This window comes from Lagopus muta, chromosome 16 (assembly GCF_023343835.1).
Source record: "Lagopus muta isolate bLagMut1 chromosome 16, bLagMut1 primary, whole genome shotgun sequence".
Taxonomy (NCBI): domain Eukaryota; kingdom Metazoa; phylum Chordata; class Aves; order Galliformes; family Phasianidae; genus Lagopus; species Lagopus muta.
In genome coordinates this window covers 8,973,198-8,995,995 of record NC_064448.1, presented here as the reverse complement: position 1 = coordinate 8,995,995, position 22,798 = coordinate 8,973,198, and the positions used below count along the sequence as shown (strand labels likewise).

At 54.8% G+C, this 22,798-nt stretch overlaps 2 protein-coding genes across 4 annotated transcripts; one reads left to right on the top strand and one right to left on the bottom strand.

Annotated features, from left to right (window-relative positions):
* Nucleotides 1-129: 129 nt before the first annotated feature.
* On the bottom strand, nucleotides 130-13,039 carry RBPJL (recombination signal binding protein for immunoglobulin kappa J region like). 2 transcript variants are annotated; one of them, XM_048963044.1, is made up of 12 exons: nucleotides 12,868-13,039; nucleotides 7,224-7,296; nucleotides 4,722-4,847; nucleotides 3,562-3,632; nucleotides 3,214-3,329; nucleotides 2,451-2,625; nucleotides 1,868-2,005; nucleotides 1,619-1,728; nucleotides 1,272-1,412; nucleotides 942-1,097; nucleotides 698-801; nucleotides 130-525 (listed from the first exon to the last, which is right to left on the bottom strand). In XM_048963044.1, exons 1-12 carry the CDS (start codon nucleotides 12,941-12,943, stop codon nucleotides 252-254), a joined length of 1,560 nt encoding a protein of 519 aa, XP_048819001.1. In that variant the 5' UTR covers nucleotides 12,944-13,039; the 3' UTR covers nucleotides 130-251. The 2 variants fall into 2 exon arrangements, with proteins under 2 accessions (XP_048819001.1, XP_048819002.1); XM_048963045.1 differs by having other exon boundaries at nucleotides 1,868-1,990.
* MATN4 (matrilin 4) lies at nucleotides 7,173-21,021 on the top strand. Of its 2 annotated transcripts, none has more exons than XM_048963043.1 (11): nucleotides 7,173-7,267; nucleotides 14,833-14,935; nucleotides 15,943-16,512; nucleotides 17,278-17,400; nucleotides 17,603-17,725; nucleotides 18,012-18,134; nucleotides 18,226-18,348; nucleotides 18,873-19,286; nucleotides 19,461-19,613; nucleotides 19,936-20,040; nucleotides 20,276-21,021. In XM_048963043.1, exons 2-11 carry the CDS (start codon nucleotides 14,863-14,865, stop codon nucleotides 20,332-20,334), a joined length of 1,866 nt encoding a protein of 621 aa, XP_048819000.1. In that variant the 5' UTR covers nucleotides 7,173-7,267; nucleotides 14,833-14,862; the 3' UTR covers nucleotides 20,335-21,021. The 2 variants fall into 2 exon arrangements, with proteins under 2 accessions (XP_048819000.1, XP_048818999.1); XM_048963042.1 differs by lacking the exon at nucleotides 7,173-7,267 and adding an exon at nucleotides 14,678-14,712.
* The last annotated feature ends 1,777 nt before the right edge of the window (nucleotides 21,022-22,798 follow it).

Sequence of the window (22,798 nt, the reverse complement as noted above, 5' to 3'; positions counted from 1 at the left end):
ATGGCCTTTAAATATATGGGCAAGGGGCACACTGGGGAGAGGGGATGCTCTGTGCCAGCACAGGAGGTAAAACGCGAGGGTCAATAAAGCAGCATTGAATTGGTAAAGAGTCCATGCAGTGTGATTTATTGGTGCCCACATGTGAGATTTCTGCTGTTGCAAGAGACAGCAGATCAGGACACAGCAGGTGTACAGGGGACTCTTGGGCATGGCCAAGGGCTGCTGGCAATGAATGCTTCCCACCCAGCTCACTAGCTGTGCATGAAGAGGTGGAAGTTGGTCCTGGTGAACTCCTGGTGGATGCTGTTTAGCAGTGTGTCTGAGTCCTGTGGGACATCAGCAGGGAGCTGCTGCCCTGGAAGGAAGCTCTGCTCTGGAGTGTAGGTGAAGGTGAAGGAGCTGGAGTAGATGAGGCCATCATCCCTGACCAGCAGGAGTGGGACAGTGATGGGGTACCGCAGCCACCTCCAGTCGCTGCCGAAGGCAGAGACATCAGGGACAACACACATCAGGGATTTGGGGCTCCTAGGAGCAAGGTAGTAAAACAAGAGTTCACCTGAAGGGGTCTTGGTGGTGGAGACGGGGTCAAGGACCACCCCCCCCTCTTGTCTCGTGGTTCCGTTCCTCTGCCCACTTGTCACCAGCCCAAGGCCCCCAGGCCATGCCCAAACCCAGAGCCGCTCCTCTGCCCCCTCACCTGTACATCGTCTCTGCTTCCACGTCCCCGAACCAGACCTTGAGGTGAGCATGGAAATGCTCTCCTTGCACCTCCAGCATGGCCACATCCCCTCCGCCACTGAGCTGCATGGGGCAGAGCCACAGTGGGCACAGGGCTCTGCCTCTCCTCACTGCGTCTCAAATCAGAAGCCGAGCAGAGGTGCCAGGGCTCAGCAATGGAGCAGGTGAGCCCACATCCATCCTGCACCCAGAACCACGCCTACCTGCAAGGCTGTGATGAGGGGCACAGGGCTGACGGGCTCACGAGCACAGGCCAGGCTCTCGCTGAAGCTGTACTCCACCGTCTCAGTGCCAATGATGGTCCAGCAGGAGCCGTCATTCAGCAGCTCCCGGTTGGCTTCCTTTGGACATGGCGATGCCTGCAGAGAACATCACAGCTCTGAACACATCACGGTGGGGACGGTGGGCAACCAGTGCCATGACACCTGGTATTTGGTCCCAGTGGAGATCTTTGCAAAAACTTTGGCTAGGAACAAAGCAGAGGAGCTCAGAGAGAGAATGCGGAGCACCCAGGAGTGTTCAGCCCCCTGTACCTGGAACTGTATGACTTTCTCTGTGGACAGACACAGGTACATGCGGTCGCTGCCCTGGAACTGGAAGGCACACTTGTGGAGCTGGGAGATGGGCTCGTCCACGTCCAGCATAGCATACTGCTTGCTCACCTTCCGAATGATCTGCAAGGCAGATGGTCAGCATGGGGCTGGGGAGTGCTCTGTCCCCATCCATGTCCCTGTGCATACAGAGCACTGCAGAGCAGGAGAAAGCAAAGGGACAATGCCCACATTGCTCTCTGTGAGCCCCTCAGCTCAGGGGAACAGCAGAGCAGCAGCAGCAGCCCTAGGAGTGCCCATTGCTCATTCCCATGGGGATGGAGCCTTACCAGCGGTGGCAGGGTGATGCCGGTGGCCGTGCAGATGAGCTGGACCACAGAGCCGTAGCGGATGTATCCCTCCCGCAGGGGAAACTCACTTTGGGTGCAGCGCTCATCAGCTTTGCAGGAAGGAAAGAGGCAGAGTCACCATCACAAGCAGCGACCTCCAGCTAACTCCCAATCCTTCAGCCCCCGGGAACCAGCATAGGATGGGTAAGCCTAGGCTGGAGAGAGGCAGCCCTGGAGACAGCTCCTTACCCAGGTGCAGGGTGAAGGCTGCCCACTGCCTGGCACTGGCGATGAAGGCTCCTCCCTCCACGGACAGGTAGCGGGTGCTGACGGTCTGTGAGCGCAGGCGGTTGAAGAGGGACACTTTGGAGCCTGAGGAGATGCACACTGTGGGGGAAGGTGGCTGGGTTAGGGTTGGAACCACAACCCTGCTGCTTTCTGCAGCTGGACAGGACAAGTCCTGGGTTCTGGTGTGACCAGCACTGCAGGAACCAGTGTTTCCCAGCTGCCATTCTCTTCATGGCATCAGGACATTATACACTGCAATAGGTCAACCCTTTGGAAGCAGACATCACCTCTGCCCAAGTGGATCTTTTGAGATTCAAACCCACGGGCTTTGAATTTGCCCTGACCGCTTCGGAGCCAAGCCCTGAGCACTCAGTGTCCTATCTCACTTCATCCCACTGCACTCCAGCCCATCTCATCTCACTCTGCTCCACGCCATGTCATGCCATGTCATTCTATGCTACCCCACCTCACCCCATCCCACCCCCACCAACCCCACCCAGCCCCACGCCTGCTTTCTCCCTGGCAGAGCCAACTCCATACGCACGATCCGTGTTCTTCAGCGACTGCTTCTTCTGCGAGGGCTTAGAGATGACCTTGATCAGCTTGCTGTGGAAGGTGCCGATCTCCTGCCCGTTGCTGAAGAAGAGCTTCAGGACCAGGCGGAAATGCTTGCGCTTATCCGTATCTGAGATGTACAGAGCCTTGGCACAGCCAAACCCCTGCAAAGGGCAGAAGGAGCGGTTGCTGGATGTAGACTGGGGGCAGCAGGCACAGATATGGTCCCTCCAACCTTCCTCACCCTCCTCACCGCCAGCCCGGGCACAGCGTGTTGCCAGGACATAATGGTGCCCTTTGAAAGAGCCCTGGGTTCATTTACAGGGGGAAATGGCCAGAGATGTTATTACAGGTGCAGTGAAGAACTGGGGATCAGCAGTGGCTTTATTTGCACTGGGGGCAGAGAATTCCTCATGGAAATTCATGTTTATGTGTGATTTATCCCACATCACATGAGGGATTGCCCCAGCTTTGGGTTTCCAAACCCAGGCTGGATGGCTGATAGGCCACGCTCTAGCAACAGCTCCAGCACTGCAAACAAAGGCCCTCTTTGTAATATTTCTGGCCCAGCTCAGACCCTGTGCTCTTTGGGGACCCCAGACAACGCTTTTCTTTTTGCCCCTATCAAAAGATGCTAGATCGCATCTCAAGCTCTTGAACTTTAGAAGGGCTGGGATTTCTGTGTGCGTTATGTGTGGGAATGCTGCTGGGGGGCTGTGCTGCAAGAGGGGAGCAGGCAGCAAGCACTGTACCTTTGCATCCGGCTGCTCCTCAAAGCTGAGCTTCTGTGTCTCCATCAGGCTGCTGCCCATGGTGTCCAGCCCCATGTAGCCCCACACACGGAGCCCTGCCTCTCCCACGTCCCTGGCTGGGACAAATGGGGAGGAAGGGGAAGGGGAAGGGGAAGGGGAAGGGGAAGGGGAAGGGGAAGGGGAAGGGGAAGGGGAAGGGGAAGGGGAAGGGGAAGGGGAAGGGGAAGGGGAAGGGGAAGGGGAAGGGGAAGGGGAAGGGGAAGGGGAAGGGGAAGGGGAAGGGGAAGGGGAAGGGGAAGGGGAAGGGGAAGGGGAAGGGGAAGGGGAAGGGCTGCCCCCAACATATACCTGTTAGCTGCTCCTGCTTTAGCTTCCATCCTGGCCCGCCCAGATAAACACAAGGTGGGGGGCAAAAAAACCTGCAGAGACCAGAGGGCACTGTTACTGCACCCACAGAAGGTTCTTGGCAGAGATAGGTGCCTCCAAGCGACCTCAGAGCTGGCTTAATGCTGCTGTCCCACCTCTGGGTGCTGCTGGTGGGCACAGGGCAGGGACTGAGCAGCAGGAGGGGGTGGGGGTCCCACAACCCCCCAGCCCAACCCTACAGAGGCTGAGCTCTGTGCTCTGCCCGTCTGGAATGTGGAGTTTCAGCAGCTCAGGAACAGAGTTTGCATTCACAGCCAGATTTGGAGACCAACGCAAATAAATCTATACCCAGCGTTTTGGAAACCTATTTTCCTGTGTTTTATTTGGGTTTCCACTGTCACTGCACTCGTGTGAATGGTGCAAATTCATTCTCTATTGATACTAGGTGAAATGCCAGCAGCACGGGGAGGTGATATTTTGGAGCCCTAAAGTGCTGGGGTCCTGGTTTGTTTAAACAGACCTCCCCCAGCTCTGGGCCACGAGGACATGAAGGAAACCAGACCAGCACCTTTCATCTTTAACCTGGGGGCAGCTCAGCCTTAAAGGTGGCACTAATAAGGGGGGGATTATTTATATCACAAAGACTAATGGAGGATAAATTATACTCCATTGCCACAGCTGACGTCACTGCTCAGGAGTAGCAATTTTGGAGATTCAAGCCAGAACCTCAAGGCACTCTTGCAATGCGGGGAGGATTTTCAAAAATAGCTTCTGGGAGACCATGGCCATTGATGGAAAAGTCCCAGCGTGACCTTAAAGCAGCAACCTCTCCTCTTTGCAATTTCATGCTCAGAGGGTAAGACCTGAATGGCTTCTCCCATTTTACCCATCTCCCTGACCTTGCTGGGGGGGAAGAAGCCCAGGAGGAGCACCAGCTCCAGGTCTGTGTGGGTGGGAAGGATGCGCCCCACTGTTCAGTCCCTGAGGACTGAATAGCTTTAGGTGCTAAAAGATCATGAACGGACAGCAAGGGGATATGTTAAATCTATAATTCTACATCATTGCCACACCAGGTTTGATGAAAGGGCTTTCACAAGCTGAGCTCTGCAGAGCTGCTTTGGGAAGGAGAAGATGTCTCTTACCTTTTCTCGTTGCCATACGACTTCTGGGCGACTTTGGCATGCAGTATGAGCACTGTCTGCTCTGCTGGCAGCTGCAGGTATCTCCGCACGCCATCCCGCAGCAGGTCAGCTTGGTATGGGTTGGACCTACAAGACAGAGGTTCTGCTGAGCACAGTGCACCCAGGGCTGCTCACTGCCTTCTGCAGGGCTGTGGGGTGAGCACAGACTGTGCCCAGGCTGAGTTTGCTGCCCCACAGCCTCACAGAGGACAAGGAGATGCTGCTCCACAGCCCTCAGCCTTTGCTTGTGGCTTCACCCATTAGCAGAGTATGGAACAGCCTCACACCAAGGTGAGGCAATGGCAGGGAGTGTTTGGCAGCGTATTGGCCAAAAAATGTGAATTAAGACGTGTGCTGACAGCACAGTCAGAAGCAAATCCTGCTCTGCAGAGCTTCCTGCAGCAGCAGCTTGGGGCAGGGCCAGGCTTGTGTGGGTACCACCACTCCCTCCCAGCCTGCGTAACGCAGAGGCACAGTGCTGGGTGACTGCACAGCACCTATTAGTGCCCCATCTGCACTAATTACCTTCCTTCTGCTTCAGGCTGGAAGGTGCATGCCAAAGGCAGGTAAAAAGACTCAACATCTAGCAGCAGGAAGAACTACTCAGCAACGTTTTTCTTCATTTTACCCATTCTCTACAGCAATTCCCTCCTGACTTATGGGGCTATGCTGCCTCAGTGATGCACTCCTGAGCAGTGCTCACCACTCTGACCGTGGAGACGACCACCCAGCCTCCATCATCTGGTTTACATTTACCCTCAGCAAGTCAAAGAGCCATTGCTAATGGGTGTAGCCACCCGCTCAGCTCCTTCTGGCACCTATAGCCTCTTACAGGGAATCATTCACTCCCTCTGACATTTATTATATTAAATTATTAAAATGCTTTGATTGTAGTGCAGTGTTAGTTCAGTGTCATGTTAGCAGCACCGCTTGCACTCAAAGCCTTCTTTTCAGAGCCTGAGCTCTCAGCCGGGAATCCAACGCACAAAGTTGGGTATTATGTGGAAGCAGAGCAGGTCAGCTCAGCTCTGCAGGCCACAACCTTCGCTGGGCTGCTTTTTGTGAGCCTGCTCCTCGCCCTGCACAGCCTGGCCTGGCCCTCACTTTGGGTTTGGATGTACTGCAGGAGTGGGTGCAGTTTCTTTGGTTCCACATAGAACAAAAGCACCCGACCCAGAGGGCCAAAGCACCACCCCACCAGCCCTCGTTTGGCTCTTCAATTGCTGCCTATACAATAACTTTAACACCACCCTCAAGTGCAGTTAACTCTGAATTCAAGCAGACTGAGTTTTCTGCTCTCCCTGCCCAGGAGCTGCTGCATGCTCTGCTCAGAGCACAGCTGCCCTGCAGCTCGCCACAGAGTGCTGTGTATTTTCCCGTGCTTGGAGAAACCAAATCTCCTCATTAAGCCATTTTGGAGATCTGGGCTGTATTTTGTACAGAGCAGGGGAGAAAATGCCTGCTGGGCTCCTGAGTATGGGCTCAACGCAATGTTTATGCAAAAGGAAAAGCCATTAGAATTCACAGAAACGAGAAGCCTGCAGTTTCTGGCTTCCCTCATTTTTCAATACCTCCTTTAATCCAGAGCAGCCCAACCCACAGGCCCTTGTATATGCACGGGTATTTATAAATCCTATATTTTCAGTGCTGCACACACAAGTGAAATTCAGCCTTTTCTGGGCTTGGGGGATTTATGGACCACGCCAGCAGCAAACAGCAGGGCAGGGTGGGTGAGCTCTGTGGGGGACCGGAGCTCAGGAGGGGTGGTCCCCGCCTGCCCCACCACTGCTCCATTTGGTAACACAGCGTTGGCCCGGCTGCCGGAGAGCTCCGATAACACGGGTGATACATTGAGGTCCCCTATCTCTGGTTTCTGTTAGCACAAAGAGGGAGGGAAGTGCTGTTAAAGCACCAAAGCCCAGTGCAGTACGGCGCTAAAGGTGGCTCCCACCACCGCTATGTAACGTGAGTGCTGAGATGAGGGGCTGGGATGCTCTGTTCCCAGGTGCCTGAAGGTGATGCTCTCCATTGCTACAGCACAGCACATCACTTGTTGCTGCTGGGAGCTGGACCAGAGGCTCTGCAGCCCCAGCTAGAAAGCTCTCCAAACTCCCCGCTCGATGGTGCTCAAAGGGAAGGAAGGACGCGGGGTGCTTGGGCGATTTTCTTGAAGCTGATAGGAGACGCAAAGCGGAGAAGGGGAGAAAAACAAACCACCCAACCCAGAAAGCCTCTCCCTGTCGGCAATCACTTTTACGCCGCCCCACGCGCACCTCCCTTGGCGATGCGCTTCCACCTGTGCCCACCTCCCGTTTGCCCACGTTCCTCGGTCGTGGGGGGGTCCTTCAGCCCCTCCCGCGCTGCGCCGGGCCGAACAGAGCAGAGCAGAGCCGCCCCGCCTCCCCCCGCCCCGTTAAATGCCGCGCCGCAGCAGCGCTGAGCACCGCGCAACCCCGCGCCTACCTGAGCCAGCAGCGCGGCGGGGAGCGGCTCTGCGGCCGGTACGGGTGAGTGAGGGTCTCCGCTGCATCCGCACCTACGGGAAGGGAAAGGGGAGAGAGTGAGCCCCGAGCTCCGGGGGGGGGGGGGTTGGATCGGGATGGAGGGTTGGGGTGCCGGGTGGCCCCTCGGAACGAGCGGAAAGCAAAGAGAGAATAGGGAGAGGATAACCCCTCGGCACCAGGTTATCCCCAAGCCAAGATCCCCGAGCTCTGTTGCCTGTGTGCTTTTCCTCTGCTTCGATGCAGCGCTCACTGACCCACCTGAGCACACGGCGCTGGGGAGTGGGCGCTGCCGTAAGCCGTGCCCTGCTGTCGGGGCAGCGCTGCTCGTCCTCTGCCTGCCCTGCTCACCGCTGCCCGGCTTTCGGGCAAGTTCTTGCTTATACAAGCGAGGATCTCCGTTAGCAGAGAGTAGTAAGCTCTCGTACACCTGGGCAAAGCACGCTGCACACCAGAAGAGCAAAATCCTGCCAAAAGATAAGCTTGGAAATGGAGCTGAATTTAGTTCTGCCCCATTTCATGGGATGCTGGGTTTGTGCACACCCCGAGTGTGCTTGTGCGAACATATTCATGAGTACACACAAGTGATCACCCACCTTTGCCTTATAACTCCAACTGTTTCACAGGGGAAAAAAATAGCCCTGGGCATATTTGCTACAAGCAATTACATGGGAAAACTTGTTTGGAAAAGCAGAGTATTCTGCACTGGCATGCAGCTGTCCAAGCAGGTAATGCAGAGTGATGGCATGTGCTGTTGGGGGCTTTCCCCTCGTTCTGCTGCAGAATAAGGGGTGCAGAGCTCCTGGATTGCCCTGCAGGCAGGAGCTGGTGTGGGTGAGAGGAAGGAAGCAGAGCTCTGCCACTTGAAAGGAATCCACCACCTCTTGTGGGACTGGTGGAGGGGGGAGCAGGCTCCAAGACAGGAGCCCATTCACAGCTCTGCCTCTTCTACGTAAGCTTGCAGGATTTTTGCCTCCGTCAAGCCCAGATTGCATACAGAATTACTCTGAGGTCCTCCCTGTGGGACCCTTTGTAGTATCTCTTGATAGCAACAACAAAAATCTTCCTTATCTGTTGTTTTCCTGAGAACAGGAGCCATCAGTTGCAGGCAGCCAGCTTGGAGGCTCTCAGTAACAAGTAGAAAGCGTATTCCACAAGCAGATTCTTGCCATCTGTTTAGGGAATATCATTAGATTGGCATCCAATCCAGGCAGAAAGCCTGTGTGTGGGGAGAAATCTGCTCTCAGATCTCAGCCCTGCTATTTGCCACCAGGACTTGGCAATGCAAAGAGCAGAGTTAACTCCTGGGATAAATCTGGCCTCATCTGAAAGACAAATTCCCATCTGGAAGGCGTGTGAGAGTCCTTCGGGTCTGTAGTAAAATGTCACTTTCCATCAAAGCAGACAGAGTCTGCTGCGTCCAACAGGAGAAAGCTGTTGTTCATTTCTGTGGGAGTTCTAACTTCTTTTTTTTCCCCCCCCTCTTAAAGCATTAACTAAATGTTGTGGGATTACTGCAAGTTGGGCTTGGGATTTACTTCTGTTGGTGATGGTAGCCACCAGAAGATGCAGCCAACACAGCTGCCTGCTGTAGGCAGTCTGCAGTCACAGGACGCGTGTGCTCTGAGCACTCACAGCGTTTCCCTCGAGGCTGGCATTAGGGGTTAAAGGTTTTCAAGAGAAGCCTTTGTTTGAGCATTTTAAAAGTTTCCAATAGGGGCCCCTTTGTCCGCCTTCCGAGCGGCGTGCCTGCCTGGTTCAGAACTCAGCACTCATAAAATACCATTTATAAATGCTGGATGAATGGGGCTGAAACATTGAGAGAGGCAGCAGTAAGCACACACGAGCTACAGACGGGCCCTACCATCACTGCATAAACCTGGGAAATCACAACAAAAATGATTGAGTGGCACTCATAAAGAACTGTATAAAAATCAGCTGCAGAAAGAGTCCCCTTTGTGCCACGTATCCCGTGGGCTCCTCCAGCCCTGCTGCAGGCTGAGTGGTTCCTGTGGCAGGTCAGTACCTCCTGCCTTCATATTTCCTCACTTTGGGCCCAAACAGAAGCAAATTGATCACCAAAGCACAGCCTCTACTACCATAAGAGCTCCACTGAGCAAGCGTTGTCCGTCAGTATTTGCAGCATAGATGTGGTTTAGGCAATAAGTAACATCGCTAGCAGCTGGGTTTCTGTTCACTCCCCTGCCCAGGAGGAATGTGAGGGTTTGACTTCCCACATTGCAAGTCCTTGGTTGCATGCATGAATCCATCATATACTCATTTCCCCGGTGCACAACTCCATAGGGATCTGCTGTGGTCGCCTGCAGAGAGGTGGCAGTGCCTCAGTTCCTCCCTAAGCATTGAGCATTCCCACCTCCAGGCTGTGTCCTGCTGCTTCATCAACTGATTGCTACCCCATAGTAACAGGATCCTGATCTACACTCCACAAACCCATAGGAATCCATGGCCCACAGCAGGAATCAGTAGGAGCAGGTCAGCTGGATTAGCTACTCTGCAGGAGTCTGCCTTCCCCTTGCTCCCCATACATCACCACCCGGGTGGGACAGTTGCCTCAGCAGAGAGCTGGGACAAGTCTATGGGGGCTGGTGGCCATGAAGTTATATGGAAGGGTTTTCCCATGCTACCTTCAGGATTGCCAACATGAGAAGTATCTAGACAAAGACTTCACATCGCTTTTCTGTCTTGAGGAGGGCTGCAGTCTCTGCCTGCTTTTCTGCAGCAGCCAAGCGCTGCTCATTTTCTGCTATTTCAATTGAACGCTTAGCAGGATGGGTAGGATAAAGGGGAGAGGCACATGAGTAGCATTCTGGCATGTTGCCTTATGCCAACACATTGAGTCACGTCTCCAGAGTAAGAAATCTGATATAAAGATTTAGAGAAGGAGGTCGGGCAGCAGATCTGTGATTGTGGGGCTGAAATAGCAGTGGTTGTCTGTGCCCTGGGAGCTCACAGAGGTCAGCTGGGGATTGGGGTTCCTGCAGTGGCAGGAGGTACATACCCTCCTAGAAACTATCTGTCTCATTGCTTAAAGATGTTGGTTTTCTTGCTTCAGCAGCTCTGCACAAACACCACACGAGCCCATGAGCTGCTCCAGGACACTTCTTTTTCCTCTGTGGTCACACATGCATATTTCTGGGGAAAATATGCACTCTAACACCTTCCTCCCAGAAAGAGGATTTGGGCTATGGGTTGCTGCCTCAGCTTCTGGATGGCCCAGACCTCCTCTTCTCCAAAGCCTGAGGCTCATCCAGCTGCCCTCCAGGGACTCATTAGCAGATGAGCACCCGATTTTGAAAGAGAATCTGCAAGGTGGATGTTTCCTCAATGACCATTCTTCATTAACATTGAAAATTATTCCGAGGTCCATCCAGATTTGCTCAAAACAGCAGGCAGGAGCAGGACTGGGTGACCACCTGGTGTTGTCCTCTTAGCCAGATCTTTAACACATGCTTTGTGAGGCCATGTTTAGTTTGCAGGTACGTACAAGCTGATGGGGAAGCTGCCAGCTGCTACGTGCCTCACAGAATAGGAACTGACCTTCTCAGGGAAGTCTGTCCAGCATCCAGCAAGTCTTTCCTGTTACTGAACTCCTGCTGGGGTTGAAGCCACGATGTGCTGAGTACAGCCTTGTCTTTCAAACAACATGTCCTTCCAGGTGGCACTTGGCCCAGAGGAGCTGCCACAGCTCTGTAACCAGAGTGTGCTGCAATGTCCTGGAAAGAGCCTGCTCTTGTTCACCCACACACGTGTTTGGGAAGAACCAAGGATATGCCAGTCCTTATGGAGGGGGAAAAGCACTTTATCCTCTCTTGTTTTCAGACTAGAAATTCACACTGGTTCTCTGGTCTCCACATGCTGGTGCTCCCATTCTCTGAATGCTGCAGAGGTCTCCTTCCTTGAGGGCTTTGCAGCACTGGAGGAGGGTGTAAGAGATGCTGGGGCTGAGTGCAAGATCATTGCTGCAGAATGGTCCCCAGGGGCTATTAGTCAGTAATTCAGGGTATGGGCAGCCACAGACTAGGGGCAGGTGGGGAGCCCAGCATCCCTCAGGCTGCACCTGCTTGGTTTGTGGCACACAGGGAGCAATACAGTTGGCTTGGGCTTTGCCTCTGTGCCTCAGTTTCCCCTACTGGAACATGAGAGGAATTGCTGTGCAGGTTCTATGCTCTAAAAGAACACAGGTGTTTCAAAGAAGAGAGCTAGGAAATATAATTCCACTCTGAAATTGGGCTTCTTTCCAGCCAGGAAGAGAAACCAACCTTTGGGCAGCCCTCCAGTACATCATGGATACAGCTCCAGGGCCAGCCTGGGCCTCAGCCATCCACACCACACGAGGGCCTTGCAAACACACACACAACATGCCAGGGGTCAGTGGAGTTTGCACAGCACAACCTGACTGACATCAGAAGGTGTCTCCAGGTTGATGCAATCTCTCATTGCTTTCTTGCCTTTCACACCTGGGGCAGTGCACCCTTCTCTTTGCTTTCCCTGTCCAGTCTGCACTTTTTGGGCAGTTCTTTAAGGCGTGATCTCAGAGAATGGCTCTGCCAAGGACACATGGCTATCTATGGCTGCATGCTCCACCTCCTGGAGTCTCCTTGACACTTTATGGACTAACTGCCTGTAACACAATGGAAAGCACAGCAACAACAGCATAGTAGCAAAGTCCTAGGCTGCAGCAAGCAAGGTTCTGCTCAAACAAGGCAGCCATGGACACAGAAACAAAGGAAAGAATCTACTTACCTTTAAAAGGCCTTAGGTACACTGTAATATCCAGCAAGATACCCTCATCTCCACTGCCAGCCCTTAAATGAGATCTGGGAAGGGGTGGATCCTGGCTCCAGCCCTTCTGGTCATTCAGGTATACTGCATACACCTGAGCTCCCCTGGGGTTGGCCCTGCCTTCCCACCAGGTGCTCCATCATAGGTTCAAGCTGTGACAGCATTTCTACCATGCACCCAGACAGGATTTGATTTATGCCCTACAAAGCTGCCTTACTGGATCTTTGTTATTGGGCATGGAATGAAGCAGAGTACACAAAGAGTCCCATGAGTGGTGGGGATATTGCATCCAGTGCTGCCATCATCCAAAAATCCCAGCACAGACACAGGTGCTGCTATCTGACAGCTCACACAGCACTGGCGCCATGCACCACTGCCATTCTTCAGTGTGATTTGTGCCTCAGATCTAGCTAAGGCCCAGAACCATGGGGTCTCCCGTGGACAGGATTTCCCCCAAGCTATGAGGTGCTGCCCTCTCTTGCACCACTCACCCCCACTTTCTCCACCAGCTTCATCCCCCCTGCAGACCATCTGAGAAAGCCCCGATCCCAGAGGCAGGAGGACACAGATCTACAGATCTCTGCTCCATGCCTGCCTGAGGCAGGATGCGCCCAGGTCCGACCTGCACGGATGAATCAGAAGGGGAATATTCCGAGCATTTCTGTGAACCTGCGGCCAGCAGAGCGCTGCCAAGGAGGCCAGGCTGAAACCCGAGGCGGCTGTTTTTTCCCCGAGGCTCAGCACTTGGCAGGAGCGCAGTGCAGTGATGGCGGGGGGTGGGGAGCACCCTGGGGCTGCCTTACCTGCCTGCCTCTGGGGGTCCATCCCTGGTTCTCCTTGTCCCACAGCAGGAGGGGTGCAAGAGGAGGCTGGGCTCATTGCCAGCTTCTACATGCAGCTCATCCCTTCGTCAACCCATCTCCTTCTGCAAGGCAGAACAGCAGGCTGACTTTCTCCTTGCGTTGCTTTGACAAATGAGGGAACGCTGTGGGGTGTCACGCTGTGGCAGTGCTTATGCCCTCCCACCCCCCAGGCCTTTCCTCCTTTATAGCCCGGCGTTATCTCAAGGTCCCCGTGCTGTTTGCCTTGCCTCGCAGCACCTGCCTGCCAGCCGTGTGCTTCCCACCCACCTCCCTCTTTGCTTCCCGTCAGCCTTGCTGCTGGGCGCTGCACTGAACGTAGGGTTGCCCACAATGCCCTGTTGCTGCTGGGTGCATGGCAGTGCCACCGTGCCGTGCTGCTCCCACAGCCCCACTGGCCACAGGGAGCGTGAAGGCTTCATCCAACGCTCAGATGCTGTTAAAAATAGAATCGGTTGTGGGCTGGTTTTCTCCTCCTTGGTTCCTGGCCCAGGAGCTCATTCTTCCCTCTGCGCTGGCTTTGAAGCACTCTGGATGCTGTGCCAGCCTGCCATTGCAGGAGAGCAACCTGCAGAAATGCTATAGGTGGCACAGCTGTCTCCAAAACGTATAGTGGTTGGGCAGTGCTGTCTTCTTAAAAAAAAAAAAAAAGCATGTGTTGCACTGAAAAGATTCTGCTAGGTAAGTGGTGAAACACAGCCAAGCTGGGAGGGGGCTTTGGCTTCACCTGAGTGCTGCCTGTGGGGAACAGAGTTCGGCCAAGTTGAAGGTCTTGCACATAACACTGATATTCTGAATCCTCTTGTAGCCCTTTTCCATCCTTTCAACTTCTTCAATATCATTTTTCAGGTGTGAACACCAGAGAGTATGTTAGGACACAGCTGTGCAACCTATTATCAGCATCCCCGCTGTCAAAAACATCAGGTTCAGGGCTGTGCATAATCGCTCAGCAATTAAGTGGAAACCCTGGTGATGAATTACAACCGAGACCTCACGGGGCTAAACAAATAGCAGCCAATAACTACTGATAAAGCAAATTTCCAGTGTGCTTTTTGAAAAAGCCCCACCCCCCTGCCTGCTCCCTGTCTCTGGGGGAAGCGGCTCTATCTGTGCTATTCCCTGTTCCCATTGGCTTTCCCACTTGGGGATGGGGCTCCTGGGTGCCCCACTGATCCAGGGTATCCCACCAGTGCCCAAGCAGTGCCTTTACTCTTATTGCTGCCATTATTTGGCAGCCTGCAGCGTTTGCCACTTCTTTCAGTGGGCTCTGACTTGGGCTGGCACTTAACCCTAACCCGAAAGCCAAAGCAAGAAATGGGCAGGTGGGGAGGCAAGCACAACTGGAGGTTTCAGATAGCTGGTCAAAATCTCCATCCCTCAGTTATCCCACCTCAAATGCACCATCCTCCACCCTGCAAACAGGTCTGCACAGGCACTGTCACCACCTGTGCATGAGGAGGTTTTTGCTTTCTGCTTTCCCAAAAGCAATCTACAGTCGTGGAGCTTTTTGGAGAAAATGACCTTTTCCAGTGGCTCTGAGACACTTCTGAGTGGGTTTTTGCCCTCTGCTGGCATTGAATTTTGGGGCGTCTGTTCCCAGCACAGAGCTCCCTGCGTCCCCTGGCTGCGCAGCGAGCGCTTGGCGGAACATCCCAGACGCATGGTTTGCAAGTGAAAATAAGGCTTGTCCGGTGGCCAGCTCCACCCAGAGCAGAAAATCAGAGCTTTTCACTTGGCAGATTGTCGCTGCTGTAATGAAATGTAGCTGTGCTGAAGAGTCCCTGCACGGTGAGCCTGGGGACGGGGCTGGCAGAGCTGGGGCACAGTCTGGGTATGTTGGCGGTGCCCGGGCACCCACTGAGTGCCATCAGGGGCTGAACACTGACAGCACATCTCCTCCTCTTGTAGTGAGTGCCCAGCTCTGCTCCCACAGCAACAATGAAACTCCTGCCGCTTGCTGCGTTCCTCCTGCTCGTCTTGACGGCGCTGGAAGCCAGACCGAAGCCTTCAGGTGAGCTGTGGTGGCTGGGAATTGCCTGTGCAGAGAGGAGTGTGTGTGTAAGGGCAATGAGACCCCCTCGGAGGAAGGCTTGGTGGGACACCGTGCTCTCTGGGGTATCCCCAGAAGGATGCAGGGTTCCACCTGCAGCATGAAGACGGGGATGTGGTGGGGGATAAAGCAAGTCTGGGGTCAGCAGCCTCCATCCTCCCTGGGCAGAGGTGGCCAAATCAGTTTCAGTTTCAAAAGCAGCACCGCAGAGAGAGAGAGGAGTATGTCTCAGGGACCTCTGGGCACGGGGGAGCAGCAGAGCTGACAGCCGTGGGCTGGGCATCATCCCAATGGACGCGCAGTGTTTGCTCACCATTACGGCCAAATTCTCCCAGGCTCAGCTACTCACTGGCCAAGCCAAATATGTTCATTGGCTTTTTGCTCTCTAAACACTCTCGGTTTGCACTGGAAGTTGCACCCATATATCCAAGAGAGGCTCTTTGGCTTAATGCTCTCAATGTGCATGCCTGTAGCAGAGCTTTTCACTGTCTTATTCTTTTCCCTTAAAAAAAAAGAAAAAGAAAAAAAAAAAAAAAAAAGAGAAGTTCTGTATTTGGGCAGGAACTGGCAAAGTGCAGTAAAAAACCAGAAAGTATGGTAGGCTGGCGCTGCAGGAGGAAGAGAAGAATTGCTGCAGAGGTGAAAACACCATTGCCTAAACCTGTGTCTAAGCCTTGTCAGGGTAGATCCAGACAGAGAGGTGCTTCTGCAGGAGCAGGGCAGCAGAAGCACTTGGGGACGAGGAGACGCTGCCATTCCCCATGGGGATGGTGTCACAGCATGTATCCTTTCCTGCTGTCCCCAGTCCCACTCTAGCAGGCACCCAGCATAGGTTTATTTGGCAGTGGGAAAGTGCTGCGCTGCCCAGACCTGCCCTTTCCATCCTCTATAAGGAGGATAAGCCAAATGGGATGCCTCAGATTCTTGCAGACAACCACAAGGCTGATCCATCTCCTTGCCCTTCACAGCCCTGAAGTGCAGGACGGGTCCCCTGGACATTGTCTTTGTGATCGACAGCTCCCGCAGCGTGCGTCCCTTTGAGTTTGAGACCATGCGGCGCTTCATGATCGACATCATTGGCAACCTGGACGTGGGTCCCAACGCCACGCGGGTTGGAGTGATCCAGTACTCCAGCCAGGTGCAGAACATCTTCTCCCTCAAGACCTTCTTCACGCGGGCAGAGATGGAGAGAGCCATCAACGGCATCGTACCGCTGGCCCAGGGCACCATGACAGGGTTGGCCATCCAGTACGTCATGAACGTGGCCTTCACCGTGCAGGAGGGCGCACGCCCACCCCACAAGAAAATCCCCCGCATCGCCATCATCGTGACGGATGGACGGCCCCAGGACCGCGTCTCTGAGGTGGCCGCCCATGCACGGAACGCCGGCATTGAGATCTACGCCGTGGGCATCCAGCGGGCTGACATGAACTCGCTGCGGGCCATGGCCTCACCGCCACTGGAGGAGCACGTCTTCCTGGTGGAGTCCTTCGAGCTGATCCAGCAGTTTGGGAAGCAGTTCCAGGACAAGCTGTGCGGTGGGTGAGATCCACAGCTGTGGCCCTCTTGCCTGCTCCTTGCCAGGCTGGAAGGTGGCATCGTGCAGCCTCATCCAGCAGCTGTCCCCTGGGACACCTTCCCTGTGCTGCAGTGGGATTAAAAGCTTTAAAAGTATTGCAGGCACATTCTTGTCTTCACCTGTTCCTGGTAGCTCTGCGGTGAGCCAGGATGTAATGGCAACAGTGATGGCAATATGAGCTAGGAAGAAATGTGGAACTGATTTCCCCAGGTATCTGGGGGTAGGTGATGCCTACCAGAGCCCCATCTGCATTTTGACATGCCTTTAGTAGTGGCTGGCAGCAGGGAGGCTGCTTGTGCCTTGGCCTGTGTTATGAGCAGGGCTAACCAGGTATAGGCATGGGGGTGAGAGTGTGCTCTGCAGCACCCTGTCTTTGCTGGCAGCACGTTGCCCATTGCCTCCTGGCCCCAGTGCCCATGTCCCAGCTGGATCAGCAGGCTCCTGCTCACAGGGATGTGCAGATATAGCTGCCTGGGCTTCTTTACATCAATGAACAGCATGTTCCAGCTGAGCTCAAGTTTTCATTTAGCTCCAGCTATCAACACTTAATTAATATTGAGCGCTGATTTAGTGCGCAGGTAGACCTGAGGCCATTCAGAACCCTGTGCGGAATGTGGAGGTGCCTGTGTACGTGTGCTGGCAATCAGCCCTATGGGTCTCTCTGCAGGGCAGTGTAGGTGGAGAGCACCTTGGGGGCTGCTCTGATGCCCTCTCTGCCTTCCAGGGGTAGACATGTGCATGGAACGGGACCACGGATGCCAGCACAGCTGTGTGAGCACCCCCAGCTCCTTCTACTGTGAATGCCACCCTGGCTACCAGCTCAACGTGGATGGAAAGACCTGTTCCCGTAAAAACCCTTTCTAACTCTATCTCTAGCAGTTGCATGTCTCTTGGAGGGGAGAGCAGGAAGAGGCCCAATAAGGCCAGCAGCAGCTGGGTGCTCCTGGTGCAGGGAGGGCAGGGTGGTGTCAGCTGCACTCTGAGGCTTTCCTTTCCTGTCTCTCGGGGGGCACCGAGGCCGAGGGGTGACCGCATTTGCTTCCCCGCAGCCATCGACGCATGTGCTGACGGCAGGCATGGCTGTGAGCACCACTGCATCAGCACCCGGGGGACGTACTCATGCCGCTGCCGCGCCGGGTATCATCTCAACCAGGACAAGAGGAGCTGCACAAGTAAGGTCATCTCCCTCCCCGCTCTTTCCCTTCGTTTTCCCGTTGCTCCTTGCTCAGAAGAGTCTCTCAGTCTCTCACTGGGCTTCCTTTCAGGTTGGATATTAGGAAAAATTTCTTCTCAGAATGAACAGTGAGGTGTTGGCACAGGTTTTCAAGAGAAAGAGAAATGTGGCACTGAGGGACATGGTCCAGAGCAGTGGGACGGGGGCTGACGGTTGGGTTAGCTGATCTCAGTGGTCTTTCATCCTTAACGATTCTGTGATTCTCTGATCCCTTCCCTCCCCAGTGATTGATTACTGCAGCTTTGGCAACCACAGCTGCCAGCACGACTGTGTGAGCATCCCTGCTGGGCACCGCTGCCGCTGCCGCGATGGCTTCATGCTGCAGCACGACGGCAAGTCCTGCCGCGGTGAGTCCAGCACAGGGCCGCAGGAGGCAGCTGCCATGGCTGTGTCTCCATCTGCATGGTGGTAACCACCTCTCCGTGCCTTGTGTCCCAGCCATTGACCTCTGCAACGGGGTGGATCACGGCTGCGAGTTCAAGTGTGTGAGCAGTGAAGGTTCGTTCCATTGCGTGTGCCCCGAGGGCCAGCAGCTCCATGCTGATGGGAAGACATGCAACAGTGAGTACTGGACTTCACACCATGGGGGCTTACCCAAAACTAGCCCACTGTGAGGGGATCTGCGTGGATGGATGAGGGCTTGTGTCCTCAGAGGAAGAGCCAACAGGGTTTTGGGAAAAGGTTGAGGACACTGCAGGTGGCTGTGCTGCCCTTCAACAAGACCTGGGCAGATTGGTGAGTTGGGTGGGCAGGAACAGGATGAGGTGTAGCAAGAGCAAGCGTAGGGGCCTGCATCTGGGCAGGAATAACTGCACACATCAGTACAGGTTAAAGGCAGACCTGCTGCAAAGGAGCTGTGAGGAGAAGGCCCTGGATTTCCTGTGGCCAACAGGGTGGCTATGAGCCAGCAATGTGCCCTTCTGGCCAAGAAGGCCAATGGTACCCTGAGATGCATTGAAATGAGTGCAGCCAGTAGGGTGAGGGAGGTGATCCTCCCCTCTACTCTGCCCTGGGACACTTCCAGGCCTCACCCCAGTCCATGTGGGATCCTGCACATCCCCTCTCACCATCCCGTATCCCTGCAGAGTGTGGGGCCGGACACGTTGACCTAGTGATGGTGATCGATGGCTCCAAGAGTGTCCGGCCCCAGAACTTCGAGCTGGTGAAGCAGTTTGTGAACCGCATTGTGGATCTACTGGAAGTGTCCCCTGATGGCACACGTGTGGGGCTGGTGCAGTACTCCAGCCGTGTCCGCACTGAGTTCCCCCTCAACAAGTACCACAGTGCAGAGGAGATCAAGGAGGCGGTGATGAAGATGGAGTACATGGAGAAGGGCACCATGACAGGCTTGGCCCTCAAGCACATGGTAGAGCACAGCTTCTCTGAACTGGAAGGGGCCAGGCCACTGTCCTACAACGTGCCCAGGATCGGGCTCGTCTTCACGGATGGACGCTCCCAGGATGACATCTCAGAGTGGGCACAGAGAGCTAAAGAGTCAGGTGAGGAGTCCAACCCACAGAGCTTCAGCATCCAAGTTTGGTTCCTTGGGTGGTTGGCTCCTGGGAGGTGGGTTTTTGCTGCCCCAATCCCTGCCTTGCTCAGTCTTGCTTGCTCCAGGATTGCTTGATGCTGAGCAGCAGGCACAGTGCTGAGGATCTACCCTTGCCATGCAGGTATTGTCATGTTTGCTGTGGGTGTCGGCAAGGCAGTGGAAGAGGAACTGAGAGCCATCGCCTCTGAGCCAGTGGAGCAGCACTTCTCCTACTCGGCAGACTTCACCACCATGACCAACCTCGTGGAGAACTTCAAGCTGAACATCTGCCCAGGTGGGTATCCCAGCCAGCAGCCTGCCTCTGCCCACAGAGCCCATCAGCCCGTGGCATGTTCATCGGGATGATGCTGGTGGGGACAGTCAGAGGCACCAACCCGAGCTGGGCACTTCCCCAGGGCCAAGATAGCTGGTACAACCCCCCACCGATCCATCCCTCTGTTGTAAATAGTGAAGTGGGGCTCAGGGAGGGATTTGGAAGGGAAGCTGGAGATGGGGTTAATGCAAAAGGACTGCAAGGATAAGGGGCTTATGTCGGGGAGGATGTGAGCAGGGCCTGCTGTGCGTGTTCTGAGCATCCCCAAATCCCTCCAACACAGAGGAGGGCAGAGGGGAGACGGAGATCCGCAGCCCATGTGAGTGCGAGGCGCTGGTGCAGTTCCAGACAAACACCGTGGCCATCCTGCAGAGCTTGACTGAGAGAAATATCCTTTGAGTGCTGCATGGGCTCACTGGGGAGGGGAGGTGGGGGGACTGCATCCAAACCCAAGCTGAAGGAGGCACGGGTGCCAGCATCAAGGATGGGCTCCATCCTGGGAGCTCAGTCCCTTGAGTTCTCCAAGGTGAGGGGCTGGCAGGTGCAGGTAAGGCTCACTTTGTGCTTGCTTTGGGCACATCTCTCGCTCTTTGCTCAGCTCCCAGTTTTCTTAGCACGCACACTTGCTCAGATGACAGCCAGACTGGAAGCCCTGGAGAAGCAGATTGCCCTCAAGAAGTGATCCTTGCAGCAGGTCACAGGGCTCAGAGGGGACCTACAGTAGCTACGTGGCATTGTTATTGATAGATTATGTAAAGCATCATTGCTTGTTCTTTATCACAAAATCCCAAGGGGATGTGGAGTGTATGAAAAAAAAAAAAATCTTAAAAAAAAAGGGGGAAAAAGAACTCGAGCAAAAGCCCTACTGCGAAGCAAATGGGTTCAGCCCTCTTCGTTGCATCGCCCCTCCAGCCTGGCTGGTCTGGGGCAAGGTGGGCAAGGTTTGGAAGAGGAGTCGTGACACAGCTCCTGATGCAGCTGGGATGGGCAGCAGCCCCTGCACCGTTCCCTGCGCTGCTTTGCATGAGGAAACCCAGCAGTGGCAGCACCCAGAGAGCTGCTGCGGGCAGGATGAGGCTGTGCAGCAGGACTGCATGTGGGCTGAGAGCTCCCCGGCCCCACAGCCGTGGGGGTGCAGCCCATGGGAGAGCAGGCAGCAGGATCCCCTCATCCCTGTTTTGGCAGAATTCTTCTAGAATCGATCATTATCTTCTTTTATTGGGTTGGGGTTTTTTTAATCACGTAGCAAAATGGTAATAACTCTCCCTATAAATATCTACATGTGTGTGTATATATATATTTTATTGTGAGAGCAGGGTAGTGCTATTTTTAAACCCTTATTTTATATATGGAAATTTCTATCCTGACAATAAACACCCTGGAGATTTGTAGGACACGTCTTGCTCCTTTTTGCTGGGCTGCAGGCCCTACAATTCCTTGTGCCCGACCAGGGTCCCCCCCCCCCTCTGCCTCTGCACGTCCTCTGGGAAGATCCTTGCTCTATGAGCATCACTCAGGCTGGACCCCCACTGGGGACAAGGATGGGTGTCGCTGAGCCGGAGGTTTGATCCTAATGCCACGCACCGCCGAGCTGATGGGAGCAGTTCCCTGAGGAAAGAAGCAGTAACCCCCTGCGCTGGGATGTGGGGGACAGCAGGGCAGAGCAAAGCCCCGTTAGGGCAGCGGCTCGGCAGTCCCGCGCAGCACCAATAGCGGCATCACTAGATGGCACCAGACACCGGCGCTGCCGAGGGGTGCGGGATGGGGCGTCCTTTCTCATGGGCACCTGTGAGCTGGGGGGGGGATGGAGCTCCAGCCGGAAAGCACCGCATCGCCCTAAGAAGCGGACAGGCTGCAGGGCGAAGCTACCCCTGAGGGGCTCTGTGCATCCTCGTACAGCCGGGACGTCACCTCCACGCCCAGAGCCTGGAGTGAATGGGGAGTGCAGCGCTGCCCTCTCCCCCCCAGCGGCTGCCCGACTCCCAAAGTTGGTTTCAAAAGTGATCAAGGGCTTGTATCTCTCATTAAAAGCGCTAAATTAGTGGTGCACGTCCCAGAACGCCTGTTTGGGTTGGCTGACTCCTTCCTGCTTGTTTAACAAATGACTTTACAAAGAGCTGAATGTAACCACAGAGTCATTAGGGGAAGCGAGTAATAATTAACAGATACCCAGACAGTTCAAGAGCAGTCCCTGTGGCACATGGAGACACAATAGATGGGAAGTCGGAGCGGGAAGAGGGCGCAGTGAGACACCCACAGGGTGAAGGCTGGGCAGGGGGCACAGGGGGACGGTGCCCTCTTTTTCCTGGGCTTTGCCCAGAGCATTGCAAAACCCAGGGCTGCCCCAGGCTGCGTTTGTGGGAACACAGCTGGCTGAGAGCTGTGTGCTTGGCTATGGGGGGAACGGAAGGGGGGGGGCACCCCCCTGACTATTCCCTGTGCCCACTTCCAGCACAGCTGGGTTCTGCACACTGCAAGAATCCCAAGGAAAAGCTTCGGGAACCATTGCACAAGGTAAGAGGGACGTTACTCAATTTCCTACCAGAGTCAATTTCCCATTGCCCAAGAGCACCCAAAGAAAACAGCTGTGCTTGGAGCAAGGGTGCAACCTCCTCACGCAGGAGAGATATTGTCTGTCCCCAGCAAAGCCCCAGGAGGGAGCTCAGCAGGTCACCATCATGTCTTAACCTGGAGAATGGTGTGAGTGCAGCAGGGCACCCCACCACTGCCCAGGGGCTGCTCAGGGGCTGTTCCCCCAACCCCCGCTCAGGTGCAGCCTCACAGCACAGTTGTGCAATGCAGCAGCTTTGCTTTTTGAGCAATTGAACAATCGATGTGTGCCTTATGCAAAAGGCTTCCAGAAAACATAATGCAACAGCAGAGGAAAAAGGCACAAGCACACCCTCCCAGCTTCCCCCCCCACCCCATCCTGTCCCCAAGCACTTAAATGCCGCTGCCCCCCAGCAAGATACGGTCGCACCTCTCAGGAGAAACAGCAGCATGAAGACTGTGCCTGCCCTCCTGCTCGTGGGGATGCTCATCCTCTGGGCTGAGCTGCCATCAGGTATGATATGCCCAGGGGCAGGGGACTGATTGCAGCAGCAAGCCATCCCTGCTTTGCTGCAGGGGTTGCTGCAAAAGAGCAG